Here is a 25,596-nt window from a genome sequence, read left to right as displayed (position 1 = left end):
CTCGGCGGGAGACCATTCTTGATCAAGGTGTTTCTTAAGCGGATCGCCGGGGGGGAGACTGGGGGGAGACTGGCCGAGTTATTTCGCGATCCGCACAAAGCCGGCAAGTTTGGGATTTTTTTTTTTTTTTTTAGGCAAGGGAGATGATCGAAGGCCGAGACAATTCCCTTCCCTCCCAATCAGAGCTCACCTCAGTGTCTGACATTGATCCCGCTGGTCTCCCCCTGACTTCTCGTTCACCAATTTCTTAGCGAGTTATTATTTCTCTGGGTTGTCTTCAATCGTTCAGCCCGCACTTTGTTCTGGTTTGTTTTTGTAGCAGAGGAACCCAGACTGACAGAACTGGTTAGAAGTTTTCTGTACACCATGCATCGCGAGTATCCTAGGAAACGTGCTGGGCATCCCAGAATGCAAAGCGTGCACAGTAGAACACCTTACAAATCGCAATTAAATGTTTTTAACCCCTTTCGCCATGTGGGTGTCTGCTATACTCACCGACTGCTAAGAACGACTTTAGTTCAACAGATCCACGTCCACTGCTCCCTCCAGGAGGTGCAGCCTTAGGCGCGTGCAAACTGTGCACCTGTACAGGGCCGCCATATCCCAGGGGCCGCCACGCCATATATATATATCGAACATAAAACAGAAAGAGAAATAAAGGACACAGCTGACAGCAATGTGGCTGAAAAAAAATGTGTTTCTTGTTAATTAGTTTAATTTAATGTGTTTTAATGTCGCTAGAGTCGGAGCAGTCAGCTGTATGTAGTATTACAACCTGGCGAAGTAATCAGAATATCGCGGGCCGCCACTTGGCGATTCTCCATCTCTGCCCAGGGCCGCCACTAGTCTAGAGCTGCCCCTCCCTACATAATGAAACATATTACAAAAGGTGAGCTGGCGAGGGCTTAATAAACTCTGCTTACTACAGGTCTACCAGAAGTAGAAGCCGAAATTTACAATTGTTAAGAGAAGGCTAGAGGACGAGAGGAGTCTGTAATATATTGCGGTGATGTCGAGTCAAGTAATACAAAAACTCCGGTAAGGCTGTTGAGCCCTCGTGCCATCCTGTCACCTTGCCTCAAGTGTCCCTCCCCAACATTGCACCGTGTACTGTGTACTGTATCTGTATCATGTATCCTGTGCACTGTGGACTGTATCTGTTGGGTAGAAGCACTGTGCAACATCCTGCAAGCAATAAATATTTCTGTCCCTCCACTGCATCAGCAACTTCTGATAGCGGATCTGCGCAAGTCATCTGGAAAAAGAAGTGAAGACCCAAGCACTCCCCTTGCTGCAACCTGTGGCAGGTCTTAGTGGGGACATCTGATGTTTCCATGCGTTTTATTCTCTCGCGGTGATGTAAGGACCACTTCATCAGACCCTCACTCGCACTCTGCCACGTTGAGACAAATATTTCATGAGCACATTATCGACCCTCAACATGTAGACGCCGAGAGTTTTATTTACTCCTCCATTTCTTGTGGGTTTAGTACAGACATGGGTGAGATGGTGGTGAGCCATGCAGGCCACGTGACGATGGCGAGAGACCTCAGTAAAGTGCGTGTGGCTGGACGGCTGGACGGCTGGGGACCCGGGCAATAGGGAGGGACAGGATGAGGTGGGAGGAAATGTAGTGCAGCCATCACTTCAAAGCACCAGCTGGAGTCCTTTATGCTTATTCATCTGTCATGGAGGTCGAACAAACAACACGCTCGGGGCGGAGATTTTATTTGTTTTCTTTTGTTTGGAACGTGCCCATAAAACCTTTTATCGCTGACCTGCTATCAATATTAATTAACGGTCACAGCTGCTGATTTACAACAGGTGTATGCGAGAACTATTAAAAATATTAATGACTATTAGACGCTCGCTAATGAACGATAGTTTTCTAACAGGAGGAATCTCTCGCTCAGGTAGAATGATGTCCAACACACAAGGGAGACAAGTTGTTTCCTAATTGTTGTCGTTCCTCTCAGCCTGGCAGAAAGGTCGTTTCCGGTCTCTACTCGTGGGGTCGAGCTAGAGGTCTTTGTGGAGATGGCCAAGCTCCGGCCATTCCAGGCGATAATGTGATTTCTCCCCAACGGACGGCCACCTACACTCTGTCGCCATTGTCGTCGTGTAGGTCCTCGGTCTCCCGCATTTCCGCTGATAATAACGGTCAAGTGGCCGTTCTCTTTCTCCTTTTTTTTCTGTGTGGTTCAGCGGTAAAGCCCTGGCCACTGAGACAATGTTTGTTTGTTTGTGTTTAATGCCGGTCAGCAGAACGAAGAGAGTAGGGCTATATCACGACGTAATTCTTATTGTTTAGTCCACTGCAGGAAAAACTTACAGACTGAAGACAAGACCTAGAAGATTAACTGGAATGGATTCGAAGAGAGTTTAGAGAAATTATCTATTTATTTGAAGGGACTGGCCTTTTCTATTCAGCTGTGGTGGAGCTGTTTTCCAAAGTGAGATGATTTCAGTTGGCAGTCCCGAATCAGTCTGGCACTAACCGAGGTCTTGAAGAGGAAATGACATCAGCGGAAGTCAGGAGATAACAGTGATCTGGCGCCAGGGGGCGTGACCTGGTGCCCCGCTCTGCCTCTCCTGCCATGTCAAGCAGCCTCTAGGTGCCGATAATCTGGCTTAATTCCATTGCCCTAGGGAGCCGCTCACCTTTGCTTGGGTTTACTCAAAAGAGAATCGTGAATCAAAAGGGAAATTCGTTGCCATGGCTACAGACACACAAAGGGTATGCAGATGAAGCCTAGTGTAGGCGCCACACGGAATGGAACCAGAGTTGTGCATTAATCTCATTTCTCTGGCTTCTGTTGCCGAGAGCTCACTTGTGTCCACAAGAGTTATGTACCTTTCCTCTCCAGATGGCGCGCGGGAAGCGGGTCTGCAGGACGCGTAAACTGAACGACAAGTTTTTAATGTTCTCGACTGTAGTGGTTGCTGTCGTCTGCCGGTTCGGGAGAATGGACCTCAGTTTGCGGTTTGTGGGAATGGAGCATTAAACTGCAGAATAACGAGGGCCGGGCTGTCATTCCGTCACTCCACTTTCAAATCACTTGACGGAATGAAGCACAAAGCTTAAACCCAGAAAAAAGAATACAAGGCTACAAAAGTGCGCCTGAACATGCAACTGAGCGAGAAAATACAGACAATGGTGTGAATACACAGCGGGGACATCGCTTTGCTGGTGTTGGTGGGTTCGCATGCGCCATTGATGGGAACAGAAGGTCTTCATGGACCTGTGAGTCATCAGGGACACGTGCGACCACCTAGTGTCGTTTGTGAGAGGATAATCAGTTTTGAGGAGGAGATAATCAATTTAACAAACGGCTTTAGTCAACTCATTGTCTCTAGTACAATAAACTAGAGTCCTCTCCAGCTTTGCATTTTCTTTCCTTTTTTTTTCTCATGTTGCCGAGTGTCGCCCCGTGTTCTCCGTGCAGTATTGACTCGTCCTTTGTTTTTGGCACCACAGCTCCGCCATTTTGTTCTATTGTCTGCTGCCGTCCTTTCTTCATCTCTTCTTGCGGTCATGTGTGTAGTGATCATGTTCCCCAAGCACTTGTTTGTCGTACAGCAAAAAGCCATCAGACGGTACTACCTACCCATCATCCCTCCCTGCCTGCGGCCGTTGCACCGCGCGTCCACACACACAACCGCTGTGTCACATCGCGAGGGTTACACGGAGGTACAAGCATTCAACTGCCGATCAATAGAAACGCAAAGAGTTTATGACTGTTTGGCTTTTGTATCTGTTGTTATGGTTACCAACAAGCCCTGGTGCAGCAGCACGCAGTGTGTGGCGTATGTAATAAGTGTGTAGTGAGGTCTCTGTCTCGCACAGTCCACGTCACACAAGTCTGTCCCAACATTCTCTGCCTCTGTCTTCTCTGACGATGATTGTAAACATTCAGCAAGCAGTATGCGTATATATATATGTGTTGTGTGTGTGTATATATATGTATGTGTATGTGTGTATGTCTGTGTGTATATATATATGTGTGTGTATGTCTGTGTGTGTATGTTTGTGTATATGTGTGTATGTGTGTACCAACACCTCGCTTGCCCAGGAACGTTCCAGTCGCATGAAGGCAAAGCACAGCTCTTGCTATCGACAGCTCCGCGCACAAAAGGTTAAAAGAGAGGAATTTGCCGGTGATTGACTGCAGCGAAAGTCGTTTCCCTTGAGTATGTTTTACGTGACGTCATCAGGAAGTGACGAGGGGAGAGCACTCCGGCCGCAATTCCCTGTCGTCATGGCGGGAGGAGAACAATGAGAATGTAACACATCACTGAACACAGCCGGCCTCTCTGTTCTCTCCCCTCCCATCCACACACACCCTCCCCCCACACACACCATCCCCCCAACAACCTGTTTATTGACAGATCGTGGGGAGACGGGGGGGAACAGCAATAAAATCAGCCTCTGAATAATGACAGCTCCTGAAATTATTCTCTCCCCACAAAAAACCAATGAAACATGAGAAATATACTACACAGCAGGTGCACAGTCCAGGACACGTAGATAACCAGGACACAACACGGTCATGACACACACACCCACTAACTGGCTTCAGATTCATTTCCTCGTCAGTCAGCATCAATAAAATGAATTGACTGTCATCTGGTTCTCATTTTCCAAAGCAAAATAAAGGATGTTCATCAATGTGCTGCCTAGGTTTTAAAACTAAATAAATATAAACACTCTAGGTGCAGATAAGCACTCTACGTATGTATAACACTATAATTTAAATATACATATAAACACTCTAAGTATATATAAACATTCTAATCGTTATATAAACACTCTACGTATATATAAACACTCTAATCTATATATCTAAATATCCTAGGTATAGATAAGTATATATAAACACTCTGGTATAGATAAACACTGTAGGTATAGATAAACACTTTAAGAGTATATAAACACTCTACGTATAGATAAACACTCTAATCTATATATCTCAATACCCTAGGTATAGATAAACACTCTAACTATATATAAACATTCTAATCTTTATATAAACACTCTAGGTATATATAAACATTGTAGGTATAGAGAGAACTGGCGATAACAAGCTGACACTGTGTTTATATTATTGAGACGACGTGAAGACAGAATCTTCAATTTGTTTATGAATAATTTATTTTTACGATATATATATATCTGTAGAAATATAACTCTATAATATAGCATTAAATATAACATTTTGATTATACACCTACACAGATATATCTCCTGTTTACTGTCGTTGTGTTTGAGGTTGACACAAACACGTGATGTGTGTAGCCTTATATTCTTGCTTTTAGTGGAGAGATCGGCTTTCTGGGTGAGGCATTGTGCTATCTGCTGGTTGTGATGACAGAGATGACATGGCTGCCAAGTGAACAATCAATGCTGTCATCGTTGACTGTCTGAGAAACATGACACTCAGGCTTTTATTACCTGAGTGAAAGGTTTACTGTGGTTTGTTGTGGCAACAGACGGGGCATCAAACATAAACAATGTTGGTGTTGGCTGTGATGGCAGTCAGTCATGAGGAGTGAGGCATTGATTGCTGGCGACATCTTGACACTTACAGGGGAGGGGGAGCTGGGCAAGACTTGTGTGTAGGAATTTAATCTTCAGCGGCTTTCATTAATAAATGCATCCAGGCAACCGTTGACGGAGTTTTTTTTTTTCCATTGGTGTCCCTGAGCGGGACCGGGTAATGTCCCCGGATGGGTAATGTCGTGCGACTGCTTCACCCAGGGAACAAGACTAGTCTGTGTACTCGGTCACAAGTTTCTCCCATTGTCACCTGGCTGTCGGTGTAAAGGGTAAATGTCATCCCCTTACCTTTTCAGGTTGTTGGTGGGGGTGAGGTGTTAGAGACCTCCTTTTCTCGGGGCCAGTTCTCTCCCTCCCTAACTTACCTTCCTAAAGTTGCTGCACGTAATCGGGTATCGAACCAGCGCGCCCTCAGTTCTTATCCAGCGCTCTAACCACTCGGCTCGATGTACCCGGGACTGAGCACGAGTGGCGTGCACCCTGTAATGACCAGCTTAGGTTTACAATGTTGAAATGCTTTGGACTAGGAATGTCTCGGTGTGCAGGATGCTGGGTGTAGAACATCAGAATGTGTTGTGGTCGTCAGGATTCATAGGCTTTGGCGCCAAACAAGACAGTCCTCGCCTCGCTGCTCATGTCCTGACTGTCCTTACTCTAGAGAGCTCCATTACATTTTTCACGAGCAGCTGGAATTCTTGTTAGAGAAACTGTTGGCAGTGCCAGCGGATAATGAACCGAACCTTCGGAAATGTGGACAGCTTATCTAAATCTTATAAAGTGTTGACAGGCTGTCCAAATCTCATTAAGTGTGTGAAGTGCATGAAAATCTGGTGAGGGTGAAGGTAGTGTCCCTACATCGTGTGACACTGGGTAGTGAGGGTAGTCAACAATGGCATTCGAGGAAGACAACTGAGATGAGAGGACATTGGGTGGGTGGGCATAGGTCCACTGAACCACTCCCAACAACGCAGCAGCGCCATCTGGCGAGTGTGACGTCATGTGCTGGATGCTTGAATAAAACGGTCGGAAATGAGCGCCGTCACTCAGATTTTACAGTTTTCTCCTTCATTTTTACATCATCCTAGTAAATCAAGGCATTGCACACACATACACACACAACACACACAGTGATGTGAAGTTAGAGAGTGAATTAAGGAAAGTTATTTATTTTGGGTTATTTGTTGCCTGTTCTGCTGGCATTAAAAGAAACAATCCCTGTAATAAATGAAGAAAATATTTCCTGGTCAGAAAGATATTGCACATGGCGGTGCTCAATCACATTCTTGCACATTATTTATTTGTCCTGCTAATTCTGTGTTTACGTGTGCACACACACACACTAGACGCCCACGTGACCGAGGAAATCACTTGCTATTCTCACCGCAAGATGAGCTCACTGTCACTCCATCTCCAAAGCACACACCTCTCCGATGTAGATTAAAAGCTATTCCGTTACATATCGATCTGCAGGTGAAGTAAGACAGGTGTTTGCTGGGTAAAGTGACAGGAGAGATGTTGTGCTGTGATCCCCACAGTAAAATGAAAGTACCGTCACTTTAATGAAGAAGCCTTCTCTCTACAATCTACATGGTGGTTCAGGTTTCTCTGTATATAAAATATCGTCAGACACAACTCGTGTAGTTTGTAAAATGTCTCCAACTCAAAATTCAGGTGTATGTTGGAGAATTGATAATTTGTTGAGTAGGATGAACTAAACTTTACTTTAAAAATATATGAAAAATGTAAATTATTATACCAGCTCTAGTGAAATATAAAAAATATTCCTATCAAGAGAATGAACGCTTCCTTCAGCAGAGCTTGAATTGTCTCCCAAGGCTCTGGTTGTCTGCCCCGAGTCTGTAAGAAGCCATCCATCAGGATTGCAGTGATTGCGGGAGGCTGGTGTCATAAGCGGCACTCGGCGCCATCCTCAAATCGATAATTTAATGATGCCGAGGAGCATCAAACTTTCAATACACATCGACCATGGCGGCGATAGTTTATGGCAGATAATCCGTGCATTTCCGTCTTATCAGGGGAGCTCGTGGGAGATAACTCATATGTTCCCTTCTTAGTTTTAAGCAGCTTCTGTCGTCAGCAAAGGACAATTTGTGTGGAGAGGTGAGGAGGTGGATATAGCTTTAGCTAATGACACTTTGAACTCATGTGGGGACGCGCGTGCACGTGTGTGTGCACATAAACATCACAACATACACAAGGTTTACTTTGTTGCTCGTTTTGAGGTCTTGAGAATTCTCAGTTCAAGAAAAGGACTGTGGCGAAGGACAAAAGACACTGCAATGTGGTGGACAGAAAGATAACTCATATAAGAGTTTGCGTGGTGCTGGTCGTCTCCCCTTGACGCTTGTCGCCTCCCCCCACCCCATATCCTCTCCTCCCATCTCCCCCCTACACATATCTTTTTAAACGATGACAGAAATCCTTCCTTTCTAACAGAAAAACGATTCCGTTGCCCCAGCTCGAGGTAGATCCTCAGAGAAGGGAGGTAACTGAGTGATAGATAAAGATTGCAGTGACAGCTGGACGGGCTAATATTATAGATAAATGATGAGAGACATTAGATAACAACAGATAATGAACTCAGAGATGTTTAAAATATTCACAGAAATCTTACCTAGGGGATAGTTTCTGACACTACAGGTCTTTGAGATCCGTTATAACAGTTTGTGACACTCACATGGACACATTTTGTGACATGGACATATTTCTGTGGAATACAAACACACTGAGCAACATTAAGAGTTTTTACTTGCCAATACAACACCTGGATTCCCAAACATGAAGAGGATGTTAGAACATCTGTTGATGTAGACAGATGTCGCACTGCTGGGGTTTGTGACATCAGGTGTGTTGCGTGACTGGTGTCTATGACAGGAAAAATGCGTGAAAGCAGTTTATCATCTACACAGGTAGATACATAGAGATCAGGTGGAAATTCCATCGAGATCCGTTCTGCTTTACCTAAACGTCCTTTCTTTTCTGTTTGCTCTTTTTACCTATGTTTTTTTTTAATACCGTTACCTGAAAGGTCGGGGCTGGTCACGTGGTGTTGTGAGGTTCATGTTATCAGTGTCATCTCCAAGCAGTGGTGTTACCTGCTAACGGGAGGCACAACTGTTTACCACGAGGTCTGTGGACAGCCAGATGCCAGGATAGCTTGCTGCGCTCTTCATTCCATGGCAGCGAACCCCAGACCTTCCATGACACAGCACGTGACATCCGGAGGCTGCCCCGGGGTCCGCAGGTCGCAAGACTGTAAAGAATTTTCTGGCATTTTACTCCATCCATTTCAAGCCAAGTGGAAAGTCTTCTCTGTGAATGCTAAGCGAGGACGACCCGAAGACCTTCTTTCCCCTTTATCAACCTTTTCTCTCTTCCACATCTACCTTTATCTAGGAAGTCTGGAAATGAAGCCGACACGTCTGTACTGAGCAGACCTGGCACTGGACTTTGGTTCAGACCTTTACCTGGCAGACAGCTCTTACCTGCAAAGGTTGTGTTTGAAAAGGTTGCCTGTACTCTACATCTACGTGCTGTCTGATGCCGTTGTGCTGATACCATCAGGGACGAGGACCGTGCCCAGTGTTCCTGGTGTTGTACTGTTGTACATATGTACTGATGTACTGACAGCTTGCTTGCAGTCAGCAAGAGCGGGACACACACACAGACACAATCACACACACTATATATATATTGATAAGTAGATTGTAGTCATCAGAAACGTTGATATTAACTCAAAAGGTTAGTGATAAAACTCTGATCTTGTCTCACACAGCGCGGCCATAAAAGGCCACAGCTGCTGGAAGCAGAGATTATATGAGCGAGTGAGCGACAGAGAGAGTAGAGAGAGAGAATTTACTGACAAAATGGCGCTGAACATCCTCTTCCCCCGATGTTTGGTCTGACCTCTCCCTCTCGCTGACCCTATAACCTCATATCGCTGCGATCATGTTACATACTTTCAATGTGTGTTTGTGTGCGTGCGTGCGTGTGTGTGTGTGTGCGTGTTATATTTTGATGTCTCTGTCATTAATAGGAGGCAGAAATTATTTTCCTAGTATGCATTCAACTCTTTTTTTTTCTATTAGCGGGCAATAGAAAGTGAGGAATGAAGGAGCAGTTGGTGTTGATGTCCATGAGGTGTGGTCATTAAGGGAGGCGGGGAGCATGCTCCTCCTGGGCTTCTAGCGGCGGAGGATGTGTCCTGGGTCACTGTGGCCTGCTCACCCCTGGTTGTTAGAGAGAGGGGTCGCAGTGTTTTGTATCAGAGAAAAGGCTTCAAGAGCCTTCTACTGTCCTTAATGAAGACAAAGCAAAAAGCTTCAAGATTCCTTGACGAACAAGATCGATCCTGCTTTCTTCTGTGGCAGGTGGCATGAGGATTTACTTCCACTCACACTTGGGACAGACATTTTCTGGCTGCAAGATGGCGATGAGTCAGACACTGCAATGTCTTGTGGGATTTCACTGATTGGCAAAAGGTTTAGAACCCCTGTCTCTCTGTATGACACAGGCAGTGGCAGGCTTTGTAGGGGCTGGACTGTGTGTAGGCCTGGAATTCCTAGCGGGTCCCGGCGGCTTTGTATCGCACTCTTTGTGTCCATTGTCATTTTTTTCATTTGCGCGTGCTGCAGCAGTTCAAACGAAATATTTAAAAGTCATTCTTTATAAAAATCACTTGTGCATAAAATTTTTCCCGTAATGAGTGTTACCGCGCTGTTTCGGCCAGTTAGGTGAGCTCCCCTGAGCCTGTTATCTTTATCTTTCATTGTCCCTCTCGTCATGGCTCTGAGTCTCTCTTTCTCTCTCCAAGCTAAGCAGATGAGTCTGATTTTTTTTCTTTTTTCATACAAACTTTTATCCATTCATTTATTCTTTCGTTCCTGTTATTAACTACACAGACGTGTTTCCCATGAAAATTATCTCATACCGTTTGTTTTCATGGAGGAATTCAGGTTGTTATCTTCATATGTGGTGTTATATACGCCTACGACGTACGATAAAAGAAGCCCTGCTGTAAGGGCGGTAACTCTGCAGTAAGGGGGTAACTCTGTTGTAAGGGTGGTAACTCTGCTGTAAGGTCGGTAACTCCGCCATTCACTTGCAAGGAAGCAGGACTTTGCAGGGAGGAATCAATTATTAACTGTGTCCCAGTGCCAGCTTTGAAGTCTGACCTCGATGTGATGTTGGAGATTACACGGCCCCATAGTAAGGCCGGAAGGCTATGCACTGTTCACTCCAAGCTTCAGTCACGTGACTACAGCACGGTGCAGACAAGCCTTGCAGGTCTGTGTATAGGGCCGCCTGCACGCATGGGCAGTGCTAGCACACAGCATCACAGAATGGCTTCTCTACTCTCTGTGTGGATGCCACAAGCAAACAATGGCGATGTCCTGTACTGGGAGTGACTGGGTCACGAACTCAACACCCGGAAGGGACAAAGAAAGCGGAAGTCAGCAAGCTTCGCTGGGCGGAAGGGCCTCAGTCTGCTGTCACTTCCCGGCTATTCCTTTTTATGCTCTGGCGCCCTCTGGCGTCCGCTTCCGAATCATATTATGTCGCATCCTGTAACGACTTGCTTGTACCGTAAAATTGTAAATCGCGGTGACACACACACAAACATTCCGCTGTGGACACTGTGTGTCTGGTTAAGAAAGCATGAAAGTTCTTGTGATTGAGATTGTTGTCTTTTTTTCTGTTTTTGCCAGTCGGGAGCTAAGACTGCTTTGCCAATACCCTGAATAAGGTAGCAAATTCCACTTATAACTACATTGCAGGAATTTTTTCCTTCCACTTCTTGACAACGACCGCAAGGACTGATTGTCAGCCTGGACATCTGTGTGGACTCTGTAGCGAACTGATACTGCAAACGGGTTTCACAAATATTCATGCACATGTACAAGTGAATTGTTCACACATGCGTTCACACCTGATTTTCCAAGATGAAGTCATCAGACCCCCATGCTGAGGACCTTAATGGCGTCTGCGATCAGTTGGCCAACGAGAGCCACAAACGTTTTGAGTATTTTGTGTAAGTCTTGCAGAAGTCCCACAGCTACATGGCTATTCAGCAAATTTCAGAAATTATGCAGAAACTATAAAGTTTGATGCTGACATAGGATGATTGAATTCTACAAAATAACCGTCAGATTTTTAACAGATTCAATGTATTGAATTCAGACCTGAAAATAGAAAGTAAAAGTGGTAAAACGAAACTGATTTTTATTGTACTTCACTCGCCGTGCATTCTAATGCTAAATGCTCGAAACACCGAACTAGAACTGAGGGCTGCTTAAAAAAACCTCCATAATATTCTTTTTTTAAATAGATGCTTCAAGCGATCTTTCTACGTTTAGTACTTCAAGGTAAAATAATTTTGACCCCGAATAAGACAATATCACTTGACTCCAGGTTTAGGACTCACCTTTCTTGGAACATCAGACAAAGCAAGTGAGGAAAGGTCCCTTGAAATTCATTTTATTCAGTTTCGAATGTGCTTTGGACTTAGTTGCTATGATTCCAACAGCCAGACTGTCTCCTCCTTTGGTTTAATCTATTATTCCGACAGACGGCCTCATCCTTTGGCCGGAGAAGAGAAAGTTAAGGGGTCCTCTCCAAGACAATGTTAACTATAGGTGTGCACTGGGAATTTTTTTTTTTTTTTTTTTTGAGGCGACTGTCTTGAGCCACTGCTGACGAGAAAGATGGCGGTCAGATACAGATGGCGCTGACTGACAATATCCGTTTTTTTTTTCTTCTAGCTGTTCGCAGGAAACACCAGGAGGTTTCCACAGTCACGTCCGAGGGATGATTCCCAGACAGGAAGGACTGAGGCCCAAATATAACCATTGCAGTCTGTCTGTTCTGCTTCGTGCAGACTTTGTTAGTGCTCAGTTGTTAGTGCTGGGCTTGTTAGTGCTCAGTTGTTAGTGTTGGGTTGTAGACTAGTGAGTGAAAGTAAATAACGGTGACAAGGGGCCTATGTCTCAGATAATCAGAGTAACAAACAAGTTCAGATTTCTAGCAACAATACTCACCACAAGAGCTTGGTACCTATACACTCATCGACAAGTTGAATTAAGAAGAAGGTTCGAATCTCTAGCAGTGGTGTGCACTGGCTGACACAGACATACGGAGACATTCAGATGACAGGGAGGAAGAAAGGACAGTGGTGGTGTATCCGCTTGTCCTCCCGCCCGAGCTAATATTTAACGTGGGTCTGGGTTTCCTTTTCTATTAATTATTAATGTCTCGCTGAGCCTCCCCGTGAAAGAACAAAGATTGACCGTCTCGGCTGTGAGCCTCACTCTCAGTCCTGACCCCGCGAATAAATACAAACACACTTTGCGCTATTGGCGGAATATGGCGGACGTGGTGTGTCTGTGGTGCCCGGATGACAAGAGACATGTCTGCCGCCTCTCCAGTCTCCAGAGGAGATAATCACGTCTCCTGACCCCTTCATTGCCCTTCCCTCCTCCCTGCTGTCCACGCTCACCCCGAGTTTGTAGGGAGGGAGGTGAATAAAATCCACTCGCACACCTCCAGGAGAGACTGAATCTGAGTTTAGTCGAGAAAAGCTTCCTTTGGACACGAGCTTTGATTCCAGGCCACCGTTGGAAGTCTTTAGTTTGTTTTTTTGTTTTTTTTTGTTTTTGTTTTTTGTTTTTGTTTGTTTTGTTTTTTTTTTGTTTTGTTTTTTTGTTTGTTTTTTTGCGTTTAACCTTAAGCCGTTAATCTTTTTTCTGTCGGTCTCTGTCATCTATTTCTTTTACTTTTTTCTTCTCTCTTTCCACGCGCTCGCACACACACATGTTTTCTAAAGTACTGTTCAGTCAGATTGCAGAAGCTTCATTCGCTCCTACTACTGTCAAAAAAAGAAAATAACAGGATACCCATCTACTGTATGCAGTCGCTGCCATGACTATGTTGTCAAGATGAGTGTGGATTCAATGCACGTCCTCGAATACTTGAGTCGAACCTCCATCTTTCCGCACACATTAGTCAGTGGTTTGTGTGGGGCTGCCATGGCAACCTGTCATGTTTACAGACGATCCCACTGTGCTTCTTACTCGACTATTGGCTGAAAACGTAATGAAATATTTCAGTGGCGACACCTGGTCCAAAGTGGCATCAGGGTGGCTGACGAGGTTTGGGTACAGGCACCGCCGGCTGTACATCCACCCTCTCATGGCCCTTCCCCCCTACCCTGCTGTGGAACTATGACACTTGTGTCAAGCTCTAGACATCCTGCTGTGTCACTGTCAGTGAACCATGGTGTGTCACTGTCAGTGATAAAATTTTTCAAGGTGCCATTCCGACAGGTTGCTGTTTCATGTAACAATTTCTACCCAGTAATAATCAACTCTTGTGACAGGTACACACGCATCTCTCAACCATTCAACCCAAGGACCCTGTCCAGACCATTTCAGTTTGAGATTAAAACATTTTCTGGTCATTTTTCTGACAGTCGTGAACCCTATCACTACAAGAAAGCAAGTTTTCTCGTCAGACTTGCTGGCGAGTCGTGGTCCCGAAGATGTTTTGTTACTTGTCAAACCTCGGCAGAAGAAAACAAAGAATCAATAGCACACCATCCTCCCGAGTCAGTTTGAGTTAGGAGAAACAGACAGTCCATTTGTCTCCGACACTCACTCACTCCCACATTCCCTCTACTGAACGGGCGTAACGCTACACAAGCGGCCAGCCAGGAGGCCTGCCAGGCGGTAAGGGAACCTTCGGGAAGTCCTGGACGGTTGTGCTGACGAACCATCTGACCTCATGACCTAAGTAAATTTTGACATACATCTACACGCCTGGACTTCGTTTTCAAATCCACTTGAAGAGTTGAAGTAGTTTCTGAGGTCCACTTGCAGACCTGTGATGCCAAGGAAGTTTGTCATCGCCGTTTTCCACTCACATACTACCACTGTAGTGTCTTTGAAGCTCTCGGTCTGCACGTGCTTGAGGCGACTTCTCTCCTCCTCCCCTCACACCGACGAGCAGCCATTCACACGCCCGTTAATCGCAAGGAGGAAGCTTCTAGATCTTGCTCCAGGGCTCGCCTCTCTTCTCCATTCATTAAAAATATCCATAAATTTCCAAATGCGAAGGAAAAAGGTGATGCAAACACTGATGCAGCCCGATGCCTCTCTCAAAATGATTTTGGCCTGGTTATTTTTGGCGATGCTTGCCTCCGAATCGATGACATTTTTGTGAGGCCGCCGCTGCTGCTGTGAAGTTCCTGACGAGCGCTTTGTACGAGCGCTCTCTCCCTGCCTTTAACCTGCCCCTCCCTTTTATTTCTTTTTTTATCTGAAAATCTTGTGTGGTGATGGAGTAGTTTCTGGGAGCTTTTTCATCTATTTCTCCATGTTTTATCTTCGCCTGGCTGACTGATTGTCTGCCTGCCTCTCTGTCTGTCTCTCTGTCTCATATATTTGTTTCTGCAGGTTTTATTCTCGCCTGCTTGCCGTCTGTCTGTCCTTTGTTTCTTTGTTTCTCCATCCACCATTTTTAGTGTGCTGCCTAGTCGATGTCAGGAATGTTTTCTTCTCTACTCATGACTATTCCGATGAAATGGATGCCCAGATATTACGGGTTCCTAAAAGCGTTCTCATAATCTCTTTTCACAGAGTAAAATGTGAAAAATTAATTGTAATTAACTGACATACAATATGAAAGGTTGTCATGATTGCATTAGGTAGATCATAAAGTATGTAATACAAATACACACTGTTTCATACAGTCCAGCAGACGAGAAGTAACATCTCCCTCCTGTGGAGGTCTGCGTTTACATTTGTTGCACTGAGGTGCCGTGGCTTTGAGAATAACATTTGGTCAGATCCATCGATTCCCTCCGCACGTCATCTTCACAGGGGGCGCTGTAAAGTCGGTCACAAAACGTTTTTGACATCCACGCGCGCGCGCACACACACTTGCTCTCTGTGTACACAACCACGCGCGCACGCACACACACACGCACACACACACACACACTTGCTCTCTCTGTACACAACCACACGCACACCACGTGCGCTCTGTGTACACAACGCACGCGCACACACACTTGCTCTCTGTGTACACAACCACGCGCGCACGCACACACACACGCACACACACACACACTTGCTCTCTCTGTACACAACCACACGCACACACACGTGCGCTCTGTGTACACAACCACGCGCACACACACTTGCTCTCTGTGTACACAACCACGCGCGCACGCACACACACACGCACACACACACACACACTTGCTCTCTCTGTACACAACCACACGCACACACACGTGCGCTCTGTGTACACAACCACGCGCCACACACACTTGCTCTTCTGTGTACACAACCACGCGCGCACGCACACACACACGCACACAACACACACACTTGCTCTCTCTGTACACAACCACACACACACACACGTGCGCTCTGTGTACACCAGGGCGATGTAAAACAGCCACAAACCGTCTCCCCCTCCCCAGGCCAAGCCCCGCGACAAAGGAGTCCATCGCCATGTTTCCGTCCCTCGTTTCGGGCGACACAAGCACTTCCGATCGCGTGCAATATCGCGAGAGTTGTCCACCCTGAAAGCCTCCTTCTCGCCCCGTCCTTAGCTAGGCTCTTGGAACGTGGCAGTGGAAGGAGGCAGTGGTGATGGAGACCAAAGACGAGATGTCTTTCCTGTCAATGGCTATGGCTTCTCAAAAGCATTCCTCACATGTTTATTTTTTACAGAATTTTGCTGTTTTGTTTCCTGCTGTTCTATCAGTCTGTGATTGCATGTATAGTGAGCACGTGACTGCACGAACTAATATCCCTGGACTGCTGGCAGACGATTTTTTTTTCCCAGTTAACTACTAAAACGAGGCAGTAGACGACAGAGCTTCCGGTTTATTCACATTCTTTATTACGGCTCGCCGAGACCAACAGGCCAAGAGTGAGTCTCGGCATACAGACAGCAGTCCATCGATACACGTCCATGGTGACTGTGAGGTCGACACACAAACAGATTGAGGGACGAAATACATAAACAACTCAAAATCCGGATCCAAATCAGAGGAACTTGAATTACTTACGGCTTCTCCCTGTTCAAACAATCGTCAATCATACGTGCATACAACCATTGAAGAGGTTCATTGTACAGTAACACGAAAACTGTCCTTCGTGTGACCGTCTGTTCACCTGACACGTCCAGCGATGAAGAGCCTTCATCTGCATGCGATGATGTCTGTGTTATCAGGAACGACTGCATCATGCCTTTGACTTATCAGCTGGCTGCTCTCCCCTGATTAATTTTGTTTATTGATTGTGAGAAGAACGTTTGTCATAACCTGGTGTCAGCTCTGATTATTGTTTTCAGGCCGGTGCATGGCTGCATGTTTATCTCTGATGGAATTCATTAACAAACAAGGCCGGAACTTTTCTAGTCCATCATCAGTATCTTGGCGAGGGTTTCTTTTTTCTTTTTTTTTTTCTTTCTTTTTTTTCTTTCCTTTTTTTCTTGATATAAGCGTTTTCCTTTTGTCTGGCTCTGTTTGTTGATTATTGGCATTTCTTGCAGCAGACATAGAGAAATGAGGGAAACTACATAAGTCCGTTTCCTGAAGGGAAATCATTTGTTATTATTCTAAGCGAGCCACAGCTGGCTTTGTGTTAATTTAACAATTTTCAATACTGTAAGCCACTCTATATTTTTATTTTATTTCTTTTTTTTCCGATTGTTGTCTTGGCGCAAGTTATTGCAAAACTTTTGAGGACCTGCCTGCCCTCGTCTTCTGGAAAGAATTCGATTCATATTTTTCATTTGTTTAATGGAGGACGTGTTTCGAGCGTTTTTTAAGTGTTCTGGAGCTGAGGTCTCATCTACACTGAATGTTGCTGTCTTTAGAACAACAGTGCTTTCTAGAATCAGAAAGTTTGATATAGCACACACACAAACACATGAATGCGTGCGCGCGCAGAACACAGACAGAACGAGCGAGAGAGAACTGTATTTAACATAAAAATTATAAATAACGAAGGTTAAAAGTCAGTCACATTAGGAAAACAATTAAATATACCCAAAAGTTCGTTGCTCATCCGCCAGGAGAGTTATTGCCTCAACAAACGGGTACACTGGCTAACGGCCATCTTGGAACTCGTAGGGTAGGTCCACAGACTGACAGATCCTTGCAGTCGGTGGGTAGGTCTGAGTGTCTAGAATACCCTGCCACTGAATTTTCCTATTTCTCTCAAACTGCTTCTTGAAGTACTTCAGTTCTTACCCTGATTAATTTGCAGATTGAGGGTATAGGTGTCGCTGTGTTTCCGTTCCATGCTGGTTGACATGGCGCTGCGAGGAGGAAGACGACTTCAGCAGGTTCTGGTTACAGCACGCGCAGGCTCTGTCGTCCAGGGCTCTGCCTCTCTCACTCTTTCTTCTCATCTTTTCCATCATTTTTTCTCACGCCCGCACGCGCTCTCACACACTGACATGCCATGGCGGGTGTCTCGCTGGGCCCGCGAGAAAGTGATGTGCTTTTAATGCAGTTTATCCGAGTAGAAAATATACAGGAGGAGACGGAGATGGAGGAGCGGCTCTCAAGAATGCCACGCAGCAGACATGGAAAATTTGAAGACGGAATTTCAGGACAGAAAATAATGAGAGGAATATTGCAAAAGGAAAAGGGAAGTTCCACATCAGAAAATCGAAATGGACAAGACGGGATTTAAATGAAGCTGGCGATTCAGTCTTGTGAAATGCTGTCAGCTTGAAAGCAATAAAGAGTTTAATTTCGCCGAGCAACTTTGTCAAATGAATCTGTTCTGATTCTTCTTTGACGAAGCGTCCACAAAAGTAATTGCAGGTCATGTGGTGGCCGCCGGGCAAAAACTGGGCTTTCCGTTAGCACAGCCATCAACGAACCTTGGAGAAAATTTATAGAGAGATTTTTTCAATGCTTGATTTCATAAAACTGAAAAAAGTAGAATATCGGTAACATCCAGCTGTTCACACTCGTCCTCAGCTGTGCTACTTTCTCTCTCTCTCAAATGGGTTGATGATTTTGTGTGGGAGTTTATTTTAAATAGGGGTAGATGTGGGGAAGGGGTGGGGTAGAGCACCCAGGAGATTATTAGACACAAGAGTTGTGTGGGAGTACAGAAGAGGTATGGAATGGGGTACGAGAGAGATGAGGGGTGTACCTGAGGGGATTATTGAGGTACAAAACAGAAGATTTGGCAATGGAAAAAAGATGTCAGACGAATGGACACCTTGCATGAGTCGAAAAATTCAACTCCAAGACAGTTAATTAATATCCGTGTGCCAGTGTGCGTGCATGTGTGTGAGGGACCAGCCCCTAGTTAGCCCTGAAATTGCTTTTCCGAAGACGAGCGGTCAGTAAGGGGAAATAATCCATTTCAGTGCGGCTTGAAGCAGGCGGTCGTCTGTGATCAGCAGGCAGACATAAACATCGACTGACGGAGCCAGCACGCACGCACGCGCACAAGCACGCACGCATAATTGTCAAGACAACAGCAGGCATCAGCTTGGCATGATGGTTAGTACAGCAGTCGACGTCAGCAAGACATGATGGTTAGTACAGCATCGACGTCAGCAAGACATGATGGTTAGTACAGCAGTTGACGTCAGCAAGACATGATGGTTAGTACAGCAGTCGACGTCAGCAAGACATGATGGTTAGCACAGCAGTTGACGTCAGCAAGAAATGATGGTTAGTACAGCAGTTGACGTCAGCAAGAAATGATGGTTAGTACAGCATCGACGTCAGCAAGACATGATGGTTAGTACAGCAGTTGACGTCAGCAAGAAATGATGGTTAGTACAGCAGTCGACGTCAGCAAGAAATGATGGTTAGTACAGCAGTGGACGTCAGCAAGACATGATGGTTAGGACAACAGATGACGTCAGCAAGACATGATGGTTAGGACAACAGATGACGTCAGACATGTTTGGACGAGAGTTAGCGTCATCAAGCCACGTTGACGTTGAAGGCGATGGAAAGAAGGACGCAAGACGCTGAGGCTGACGAGCTGACTGTCCGGCAGACAGACACGCAGACAGACACACAGGAAATGAAGGTGGTTGAGGCAAATGGCGAGCAGGGGGAAGGGGAGGGAGGACCTTTCTGTCGGCCGCCAGAGGAGGGCAGCGAGAGAGGAGCGTCTAGATACCATTACAAATCATTAGTGAAGAGCTGCAGCGGGTTAGGGGGCGCCACTGGCACCAGCTAATCGATGGAAGAGGATCCGCTCAGTTTTTCATGCTTCGCACCTCCGTGGTCCAGGATTGCCCTCGCGCACCGAGACTGCCCTGAGACTGCCCACAGGCCGGTGACGCAGCTGCTGGTTGGTCTGTGTTCTGCCCACTTGTCTGCCCACTTGTCTTTGAAATCGTCCTCTTGAGGGTGTGAGGGACTAAGTGAACTGGGGGAGGAGCGGAGGTACTCACGACTATTGGTCTGCTTCATCACCTGCCTGTCTTGTTTGTTTTGTTATACAAGGGCAGACCAGTGTAGACATTGAAATTTCTTCTTTTCTTTTACTTTAACCTTCGTGTTGTGGCTACCATTTCTTGATCTTTATCCTCCTCTCTTCTGCTGCATCTACTGGGGAAGAATTCGCCATTAACCCAGTTGGGTGTTGACATAAAGGAAGCGCTGATGACGGACACCACTCTCCCAGTATTTGTCGGAGTGTTCAAGATACTCGTCTGCTCGAGGACTGTACTGTCCAAGGGACAGTGCACATGGACTGCACTGAGACAAAGTGCACGTGGCCTGTGTTGTGCAAACACAAGTTTCACCGAAGGCGTTGATAAGATCGTGTTGGCAATGACAACATCAAAGATGCGTGCAGTTTGCCATTGCATCACACGCGCCCCGCTCATCCGGGGTCTTGTCGACTTAGTGTAGGATGTCTTGCCGACAGGTCGCCTGTCGCCTCTCGTGACAACTTTGGGGCAGCAAATCCCGAGGGGAGCTGCTGACGCTGCTGTTGATTCCCCGCCGCCTTATTGATCGGAATTATCAAGAATTTTGAGAAATCCCCTCTGTCTGTACAACCCGCCAACTACCATCCACCCGTGCGCGCGTGTGTGTGTATGTGTGTGTGTGCGAGTGTGCATGCGCAGGCAGGCCATGTACGTGCTATGCACACATGACAAACATGTTATGATGTTTTGCTGGTGCCTTTGGGGCCAATCTACTCAGCATGTTTGGCGTGATGCATTGTGGGCAATGTACTGCGTGGTAGCTTTCCCTCCTTTGTTTGTTCCCTTTCCTTTCATTCATTCGGAACTAGATATGTCCTACCGTCAGGAGAACGAAGCCTGTAGATCAGGGACTGTCGGCAAGACAGGATACTATCGTCCGAATAATAAAGAATGTGGACATACGACTGTCAAGATAATGAAGTCTATTAACCAGGATTTATCGGCAAGACGATACTTTACCTACAGGATAAGAAGGATATTAATCCAATTAATGAAACCTGTTAGCTGTTCACCGGAAACGGTCGTCCAGACCATCTCCTTGGGTCAAAGGCTCATTAACATCTCGCTATGCTGTAACACTTATTTATCGCTCTCCATACTACTGACCTTTGACCAGGCGGTGTTGTCCTCAAGTCTTACTCCATCTCTGCATCTTTAGACGCCTCTGACCTTTGCCCTCTTGAGCGGCGTCACTGTATCGGCTGTAGACACTTGGTACTGCAGTCGTGCATCCAATCTGCTACGAGCGCTGGCGATGTCTTTGGAAGGGTAGACGGACTCTAGGGTACAAATGTCCCCCTTCATCCATTTGCATGTACACAAAGCAGAACTTATAGATATTGCGAAAATGGAAATCCGGATAAATAATAAGATTAGTCCTGACTACCAATGTACACTACCAGTCAGAATCTCTGATGTAGACACTCAGCGACATCCAGCAAGAAGATTGTTTGCTCCCCAGAACGATTTGAATCTCTATTTGCATGTCACGTGTCACAGTGTGAACGAGCTCAATATTCTCTGTTGATTCGATGGCATCTTCGTACGAGGTTTTTATTCTGGTTGATTGAATGTCTGATTGCAGTTGGTGACAGCAGAAACAGACAGGACTTCGGGGTCGGTACCAGGATCCCCAAGCAGTCAGTTGGTCACCACAGGTAATCCAGCAGATCACCAAAGGTTCACAAACCAATTTCACCAAATCACATGACATCCATCACATTATCACATTATGGTCATCAGTTACATCCTGTTTGTCAAAGCTGTTCGGTTGGAGATAAACTTACATCTAACAACCTGTTTCTCTTTTCTTCCAGAACATCCTCGAAACTTGACGACAGAATGAGTCCAAAAGTAGGTGAAGATAACGATATCTATAGATGATGAAAGGGTCTCTAAATTCTGCCATTTGGGCGCTTTTATCACTCTTCTTTTTTCTTCTTTCTTCCTGGTCGTCATCAGCATCGTGTGCGGACGTTTCGCCGACGGACGTTTCACCGCATTATGTCAGAGAGAGAGAGCTTACTTACCTCTCAAAGAATGAAAGTAACTACTAGATTACACAATAATTCTTTATTTCAAACTAAGTTTACACACAGACTTCACAGACAGTTCACTTTGATTGTCACAGATTATGCGCAACAGCTTTGAGAAAAAACATTGATACAATGGCGAGAGAAATGTGTGAGCTAACGGTTCACATGAGGAGGGATAGTGAGAGAGAGTTCACTGATACATTGATACAATGGCGAGAGAAATGTGTGAGCTAAGGGGCGTCACACACTTGACTTCGGCTAAAGGTCCCGCGTGAAATGCCGAAATGAAGTGCCCCGCGCCGAAACGTCCGGCGGCGAAACGTCCGGTCGGCAAAACGTCCGGCGGCGAAACGTCCGTCGGCGAAAAGTCCATCAGCATCCTGCAGCCAACGAATCAGTCTGATCTTTACCTGTCAGTCATCCATCACTTCATCCATTCATTTTTAAGCTCTTTTCCTTCTTCATTTTATCCTCGTTTTTCTTACAGATTTATGACATTGTGACCCTTGTCCTATGAGGTGGCTGACATGCAGCTCTGTACTGGTTTTTAGGGACCTGACCTGATCGGAGAAAGTGGCAGAAGACGACGACGCCCAGCTCAAGAGAGAGAGAGACATGGCGGCTAAGGCTGAAGCCCCGGATTACCGTGACCTGACCCCAGTCCTGTGTGAAGGTCTCGCGCTGTCCCCAAGGATGACACGCCTCTCTGCCCACAGGAGTGGCTCACAGCTGTAGACGCTTCTTCTTGTCACGTGATCACACAGGTTTCGTTTTCAAACTTGCAGTCCAGTAGGCAAATGCACGCATGCGCACTTCATAACAGATGAAGACCGTTGGCTGAACAGAGCTCAGCGTGCAAGTCTCGTGGCGAGTGATGGCAGCCGTGTCCACCACAAGATGCCAGCCCCTCAGGGTCTGGGCCATGCGACTGGGCCATCCGGGTGCTGGCAAAGAACTGCTCAGGACGTGCGCGGCGTCGAGAGCGGAAGCACCAACAGACTGACTTCCGGTGTCCACCCGACCGCCAGGGGGCGTAGAGAGAGCAACAGAAATCAACGTGGTGCTTTTTTTCAAACCCCAGTTTGTGCCGAAGGAGGCAGCTTGTCTCCCAGCTTCAGTTCTTCCTTTTTGAAATCTGCTCACCTCACGTGCCCTTAGAACTGACCTCTGGGGTTGCTGTTGATGCTTTGAGGATCCTTCTCACGTTCTGTCTCTCTTACCCAGACTCTTGTTTATGCCTCTCTCACTCACTCACACACACACACTCACTTACACACACACACATGCATGAACATACATATAAATACAGATGTGTACTTCGTGCACAATCCTGTGCATACCACTCCACCAGAGGCGTGTCCTACAGACCCAACTGCCTTCAGTTTCAACTGTGTGTGTTTTTCTTGCCGTTACTTTTGGCAATGTGTGTTTTCGCCATTTGCGCAAAAATGTTTTTATATTTTCTATTTTCGCACTTGAAATTCGACTCCCAAACACTATCCCGCAGGCATTTCTAACATGCAGTTCGTGTCCCATTGTCATTGCCATACACCTGTCCTTATCACGTGCTTATCACGTATACCTGTATTCTTTCTTCCAAACTTGTACAAATCTTGACAGTTACTCCCCCACAACCCTCCCTCCCCCCAGTCTCAAGCACAAATTATGTGCACTCCGTCAAACCTGCTCAAATCTTCAAACTTGTTTGTCTCAATAAAAGTAGTTCCATGAAAGTAGTTCCTAACGTTGACTGTTTGCACCTGAAGTTCACTTTTCTCTCACCAGTATTCTGGGCACCGAGCTGTCCTGCCTTGTCTCTTCCAGAGCTTCCTGCAGGCACGTGCTGTATGCTTCGCCTTGGTCAGTGTGTCTGGACACTCGCCTACTCAGGACTTGTGTGCACGTGTGTCGACTGTACGAGCGTTGGTACTGTATCGCCCTGTCACGTGTGTGTGACATCACCGAGATTCTTTGCTTGCTTGGGACATATTCATGACTAACAGTTACTACGACTGTTCCCTGTTACGTGTCCGTGACATGACTGACAGTTACTATGATTGTTCTCATGTTACGTGTCTGTTACGTGACTGACAGTTACTATGACTGACAGTTACTATGTTACGTGTCTGTGACGTGACTATAACTGCTTTCTGCCTGTCTTCTCCGTGGAACTGCATGACTATCATCAGCACAGATGTCGGCGATGTGACAATACCGCAGGTAGGACAGTCTGGGACATTATTATTGTTATTTATTAATATGACTAGTAATGGCCGTCCTCGTCCTGAATAAAAGATCGGTTTCCAGACAGCTGATTACACGTCTGCATCAAGACATTTTTATCCTCTCCTGGACCCTCGGGGCAATGGAAGGAGGTGGCGTGCACACTTGTACAAAGTTTGAATTGCTCACGGCCGTTATCCGCTAAACGGCTTTTCTTGAACTACACTGTCACCTCTAGCTGCCAGGAACACGTTTTTACCCGTCTTCTCCCTCTCCATTCCGCAAACTGTGATGGCTTGATGCATTTACAGCCGGAAGTAGCCCTGGATGTGTATCGTGGCCACATTATGCATCTCAATAGCTGATAGGAAGCCAACGAAATAAGATGATTTTCGGAAACAGCCCAAGCACCGCGTGTGGCCCATACGAAATGGCCATTAATGTCTGCAGATCGCTGGGGAGTCGGTGAGCTGCATATGAAGCAGGCCACCCTTCTCCTCCCATGAAATGCAGTTGTAGGGTCTCGGTGCTGAATTATATAGACATACACACACCAAATCCTATTACTGGTGTTAATAACAAACGTCGAATACAATGAAAATCATTGAATACTCCAGAATGGACGATGGTTTTCGAATATTGGTGTACAGGGAATGTTTAGTACTATTGTTGGAATGTTTTCAGGGCGGGGTGGGTAACATCAGAGTGCGATGATGAGGTTACAGCTACAATGACAGTTTTGTGGTGAGCGTGTCGTTGTCAGACTTTTTAAAGCCGACATTTTCATGAAAGTTTGTAGCATTCTTTTACATTCCTTTGCCGTAGAAATCAGTGATGACCCACTGTTACAGCAGAATGGCTACCCCATGTATGTAAATAAATACACTGACATGTCATGCGCAGTTTCAGCGACTGCACACCCGGTGTATGTCGTGCATCGCTGTAGTTGTGCTGCAAGCACGCGGTCGATGCGGGTGCACGTGGAACAAGTGCAGGTCACCACAGAAACCAGCCTCCTTGTCGCCACGACACCCGCCATCCCTGACACCGGCAAACTACACCATGTCTTCACCCTTGCTTTCACAGCCTTCAATTCCCTTGTTTTCTATTTTGTGAAATATTTTTTCATTTTTCAAGCATTTTTAATATGAGATGAATGTCGTGTGTGTGTGTCTCGGCAGTGTCTTTAGTCTAAAATGTTCCAGACATTAACGAAAGAGATTTTGCGTTCGTGAATGCGTATGTATATATATCCTCGCACCTGAG

General features: G+C 46.0%; 1 protein-coding gene across 2 annotated transcripts in view; it reads left to right on the top strand.

The window, feature by feature from the left end:
- LOC112562418 overlaps positions 1-25,097 on the top strand; it is a 57,371-nt gene extending 32,274 nt beyond the window's left edge. The window contains exons 4-6 of one of the 2 annotated variants that reach the window (XM_025235674.1): positions 21,657-21,729; positions 21,889-21,925; positions 22,659-25,097. In XM_025235674.1, coding sequence (XP_025091459.1) covers positions 21,657-21,729; positions 21,889-21,925; positions 22,659-22,733 — 185 coding nt within the window. In that variant the 3' untranslated portion in view covers positions 22,734-25,097. Of the gene's footprint in view, positions 1-21,656; positions 21,730-21,888; positions 21,926-22,594 lie in introns of both variants that reach the window. The other variant, XM_025235675.1, reaches the window with a different exon arrangement.
- The last annotated feature ends 499 nt before the right edge of the window (positions 25,098-25,596 follow it).

Source organism: Pomacea canaliculata, linkage group LG4 (genome assembly GCF_003073045.1).
Source record: "Pomacea canaliculata isolate SZHN2017 linkage group LG4, ASM307304v1, whole genome shotgun sequence".
Taxonomy (NCBI): Eukaryota; Metazoa; Mollusca; class Gastropoda; order Architaenioglossa; family Ampullariidae; genus Pomacea; species Pomacea canaliculata.
The sequence above is the reverse complement of the archived record's forward strand: the minus strand, read 5'-3'. Positions and strand labels throughout refer to the sequence as shown.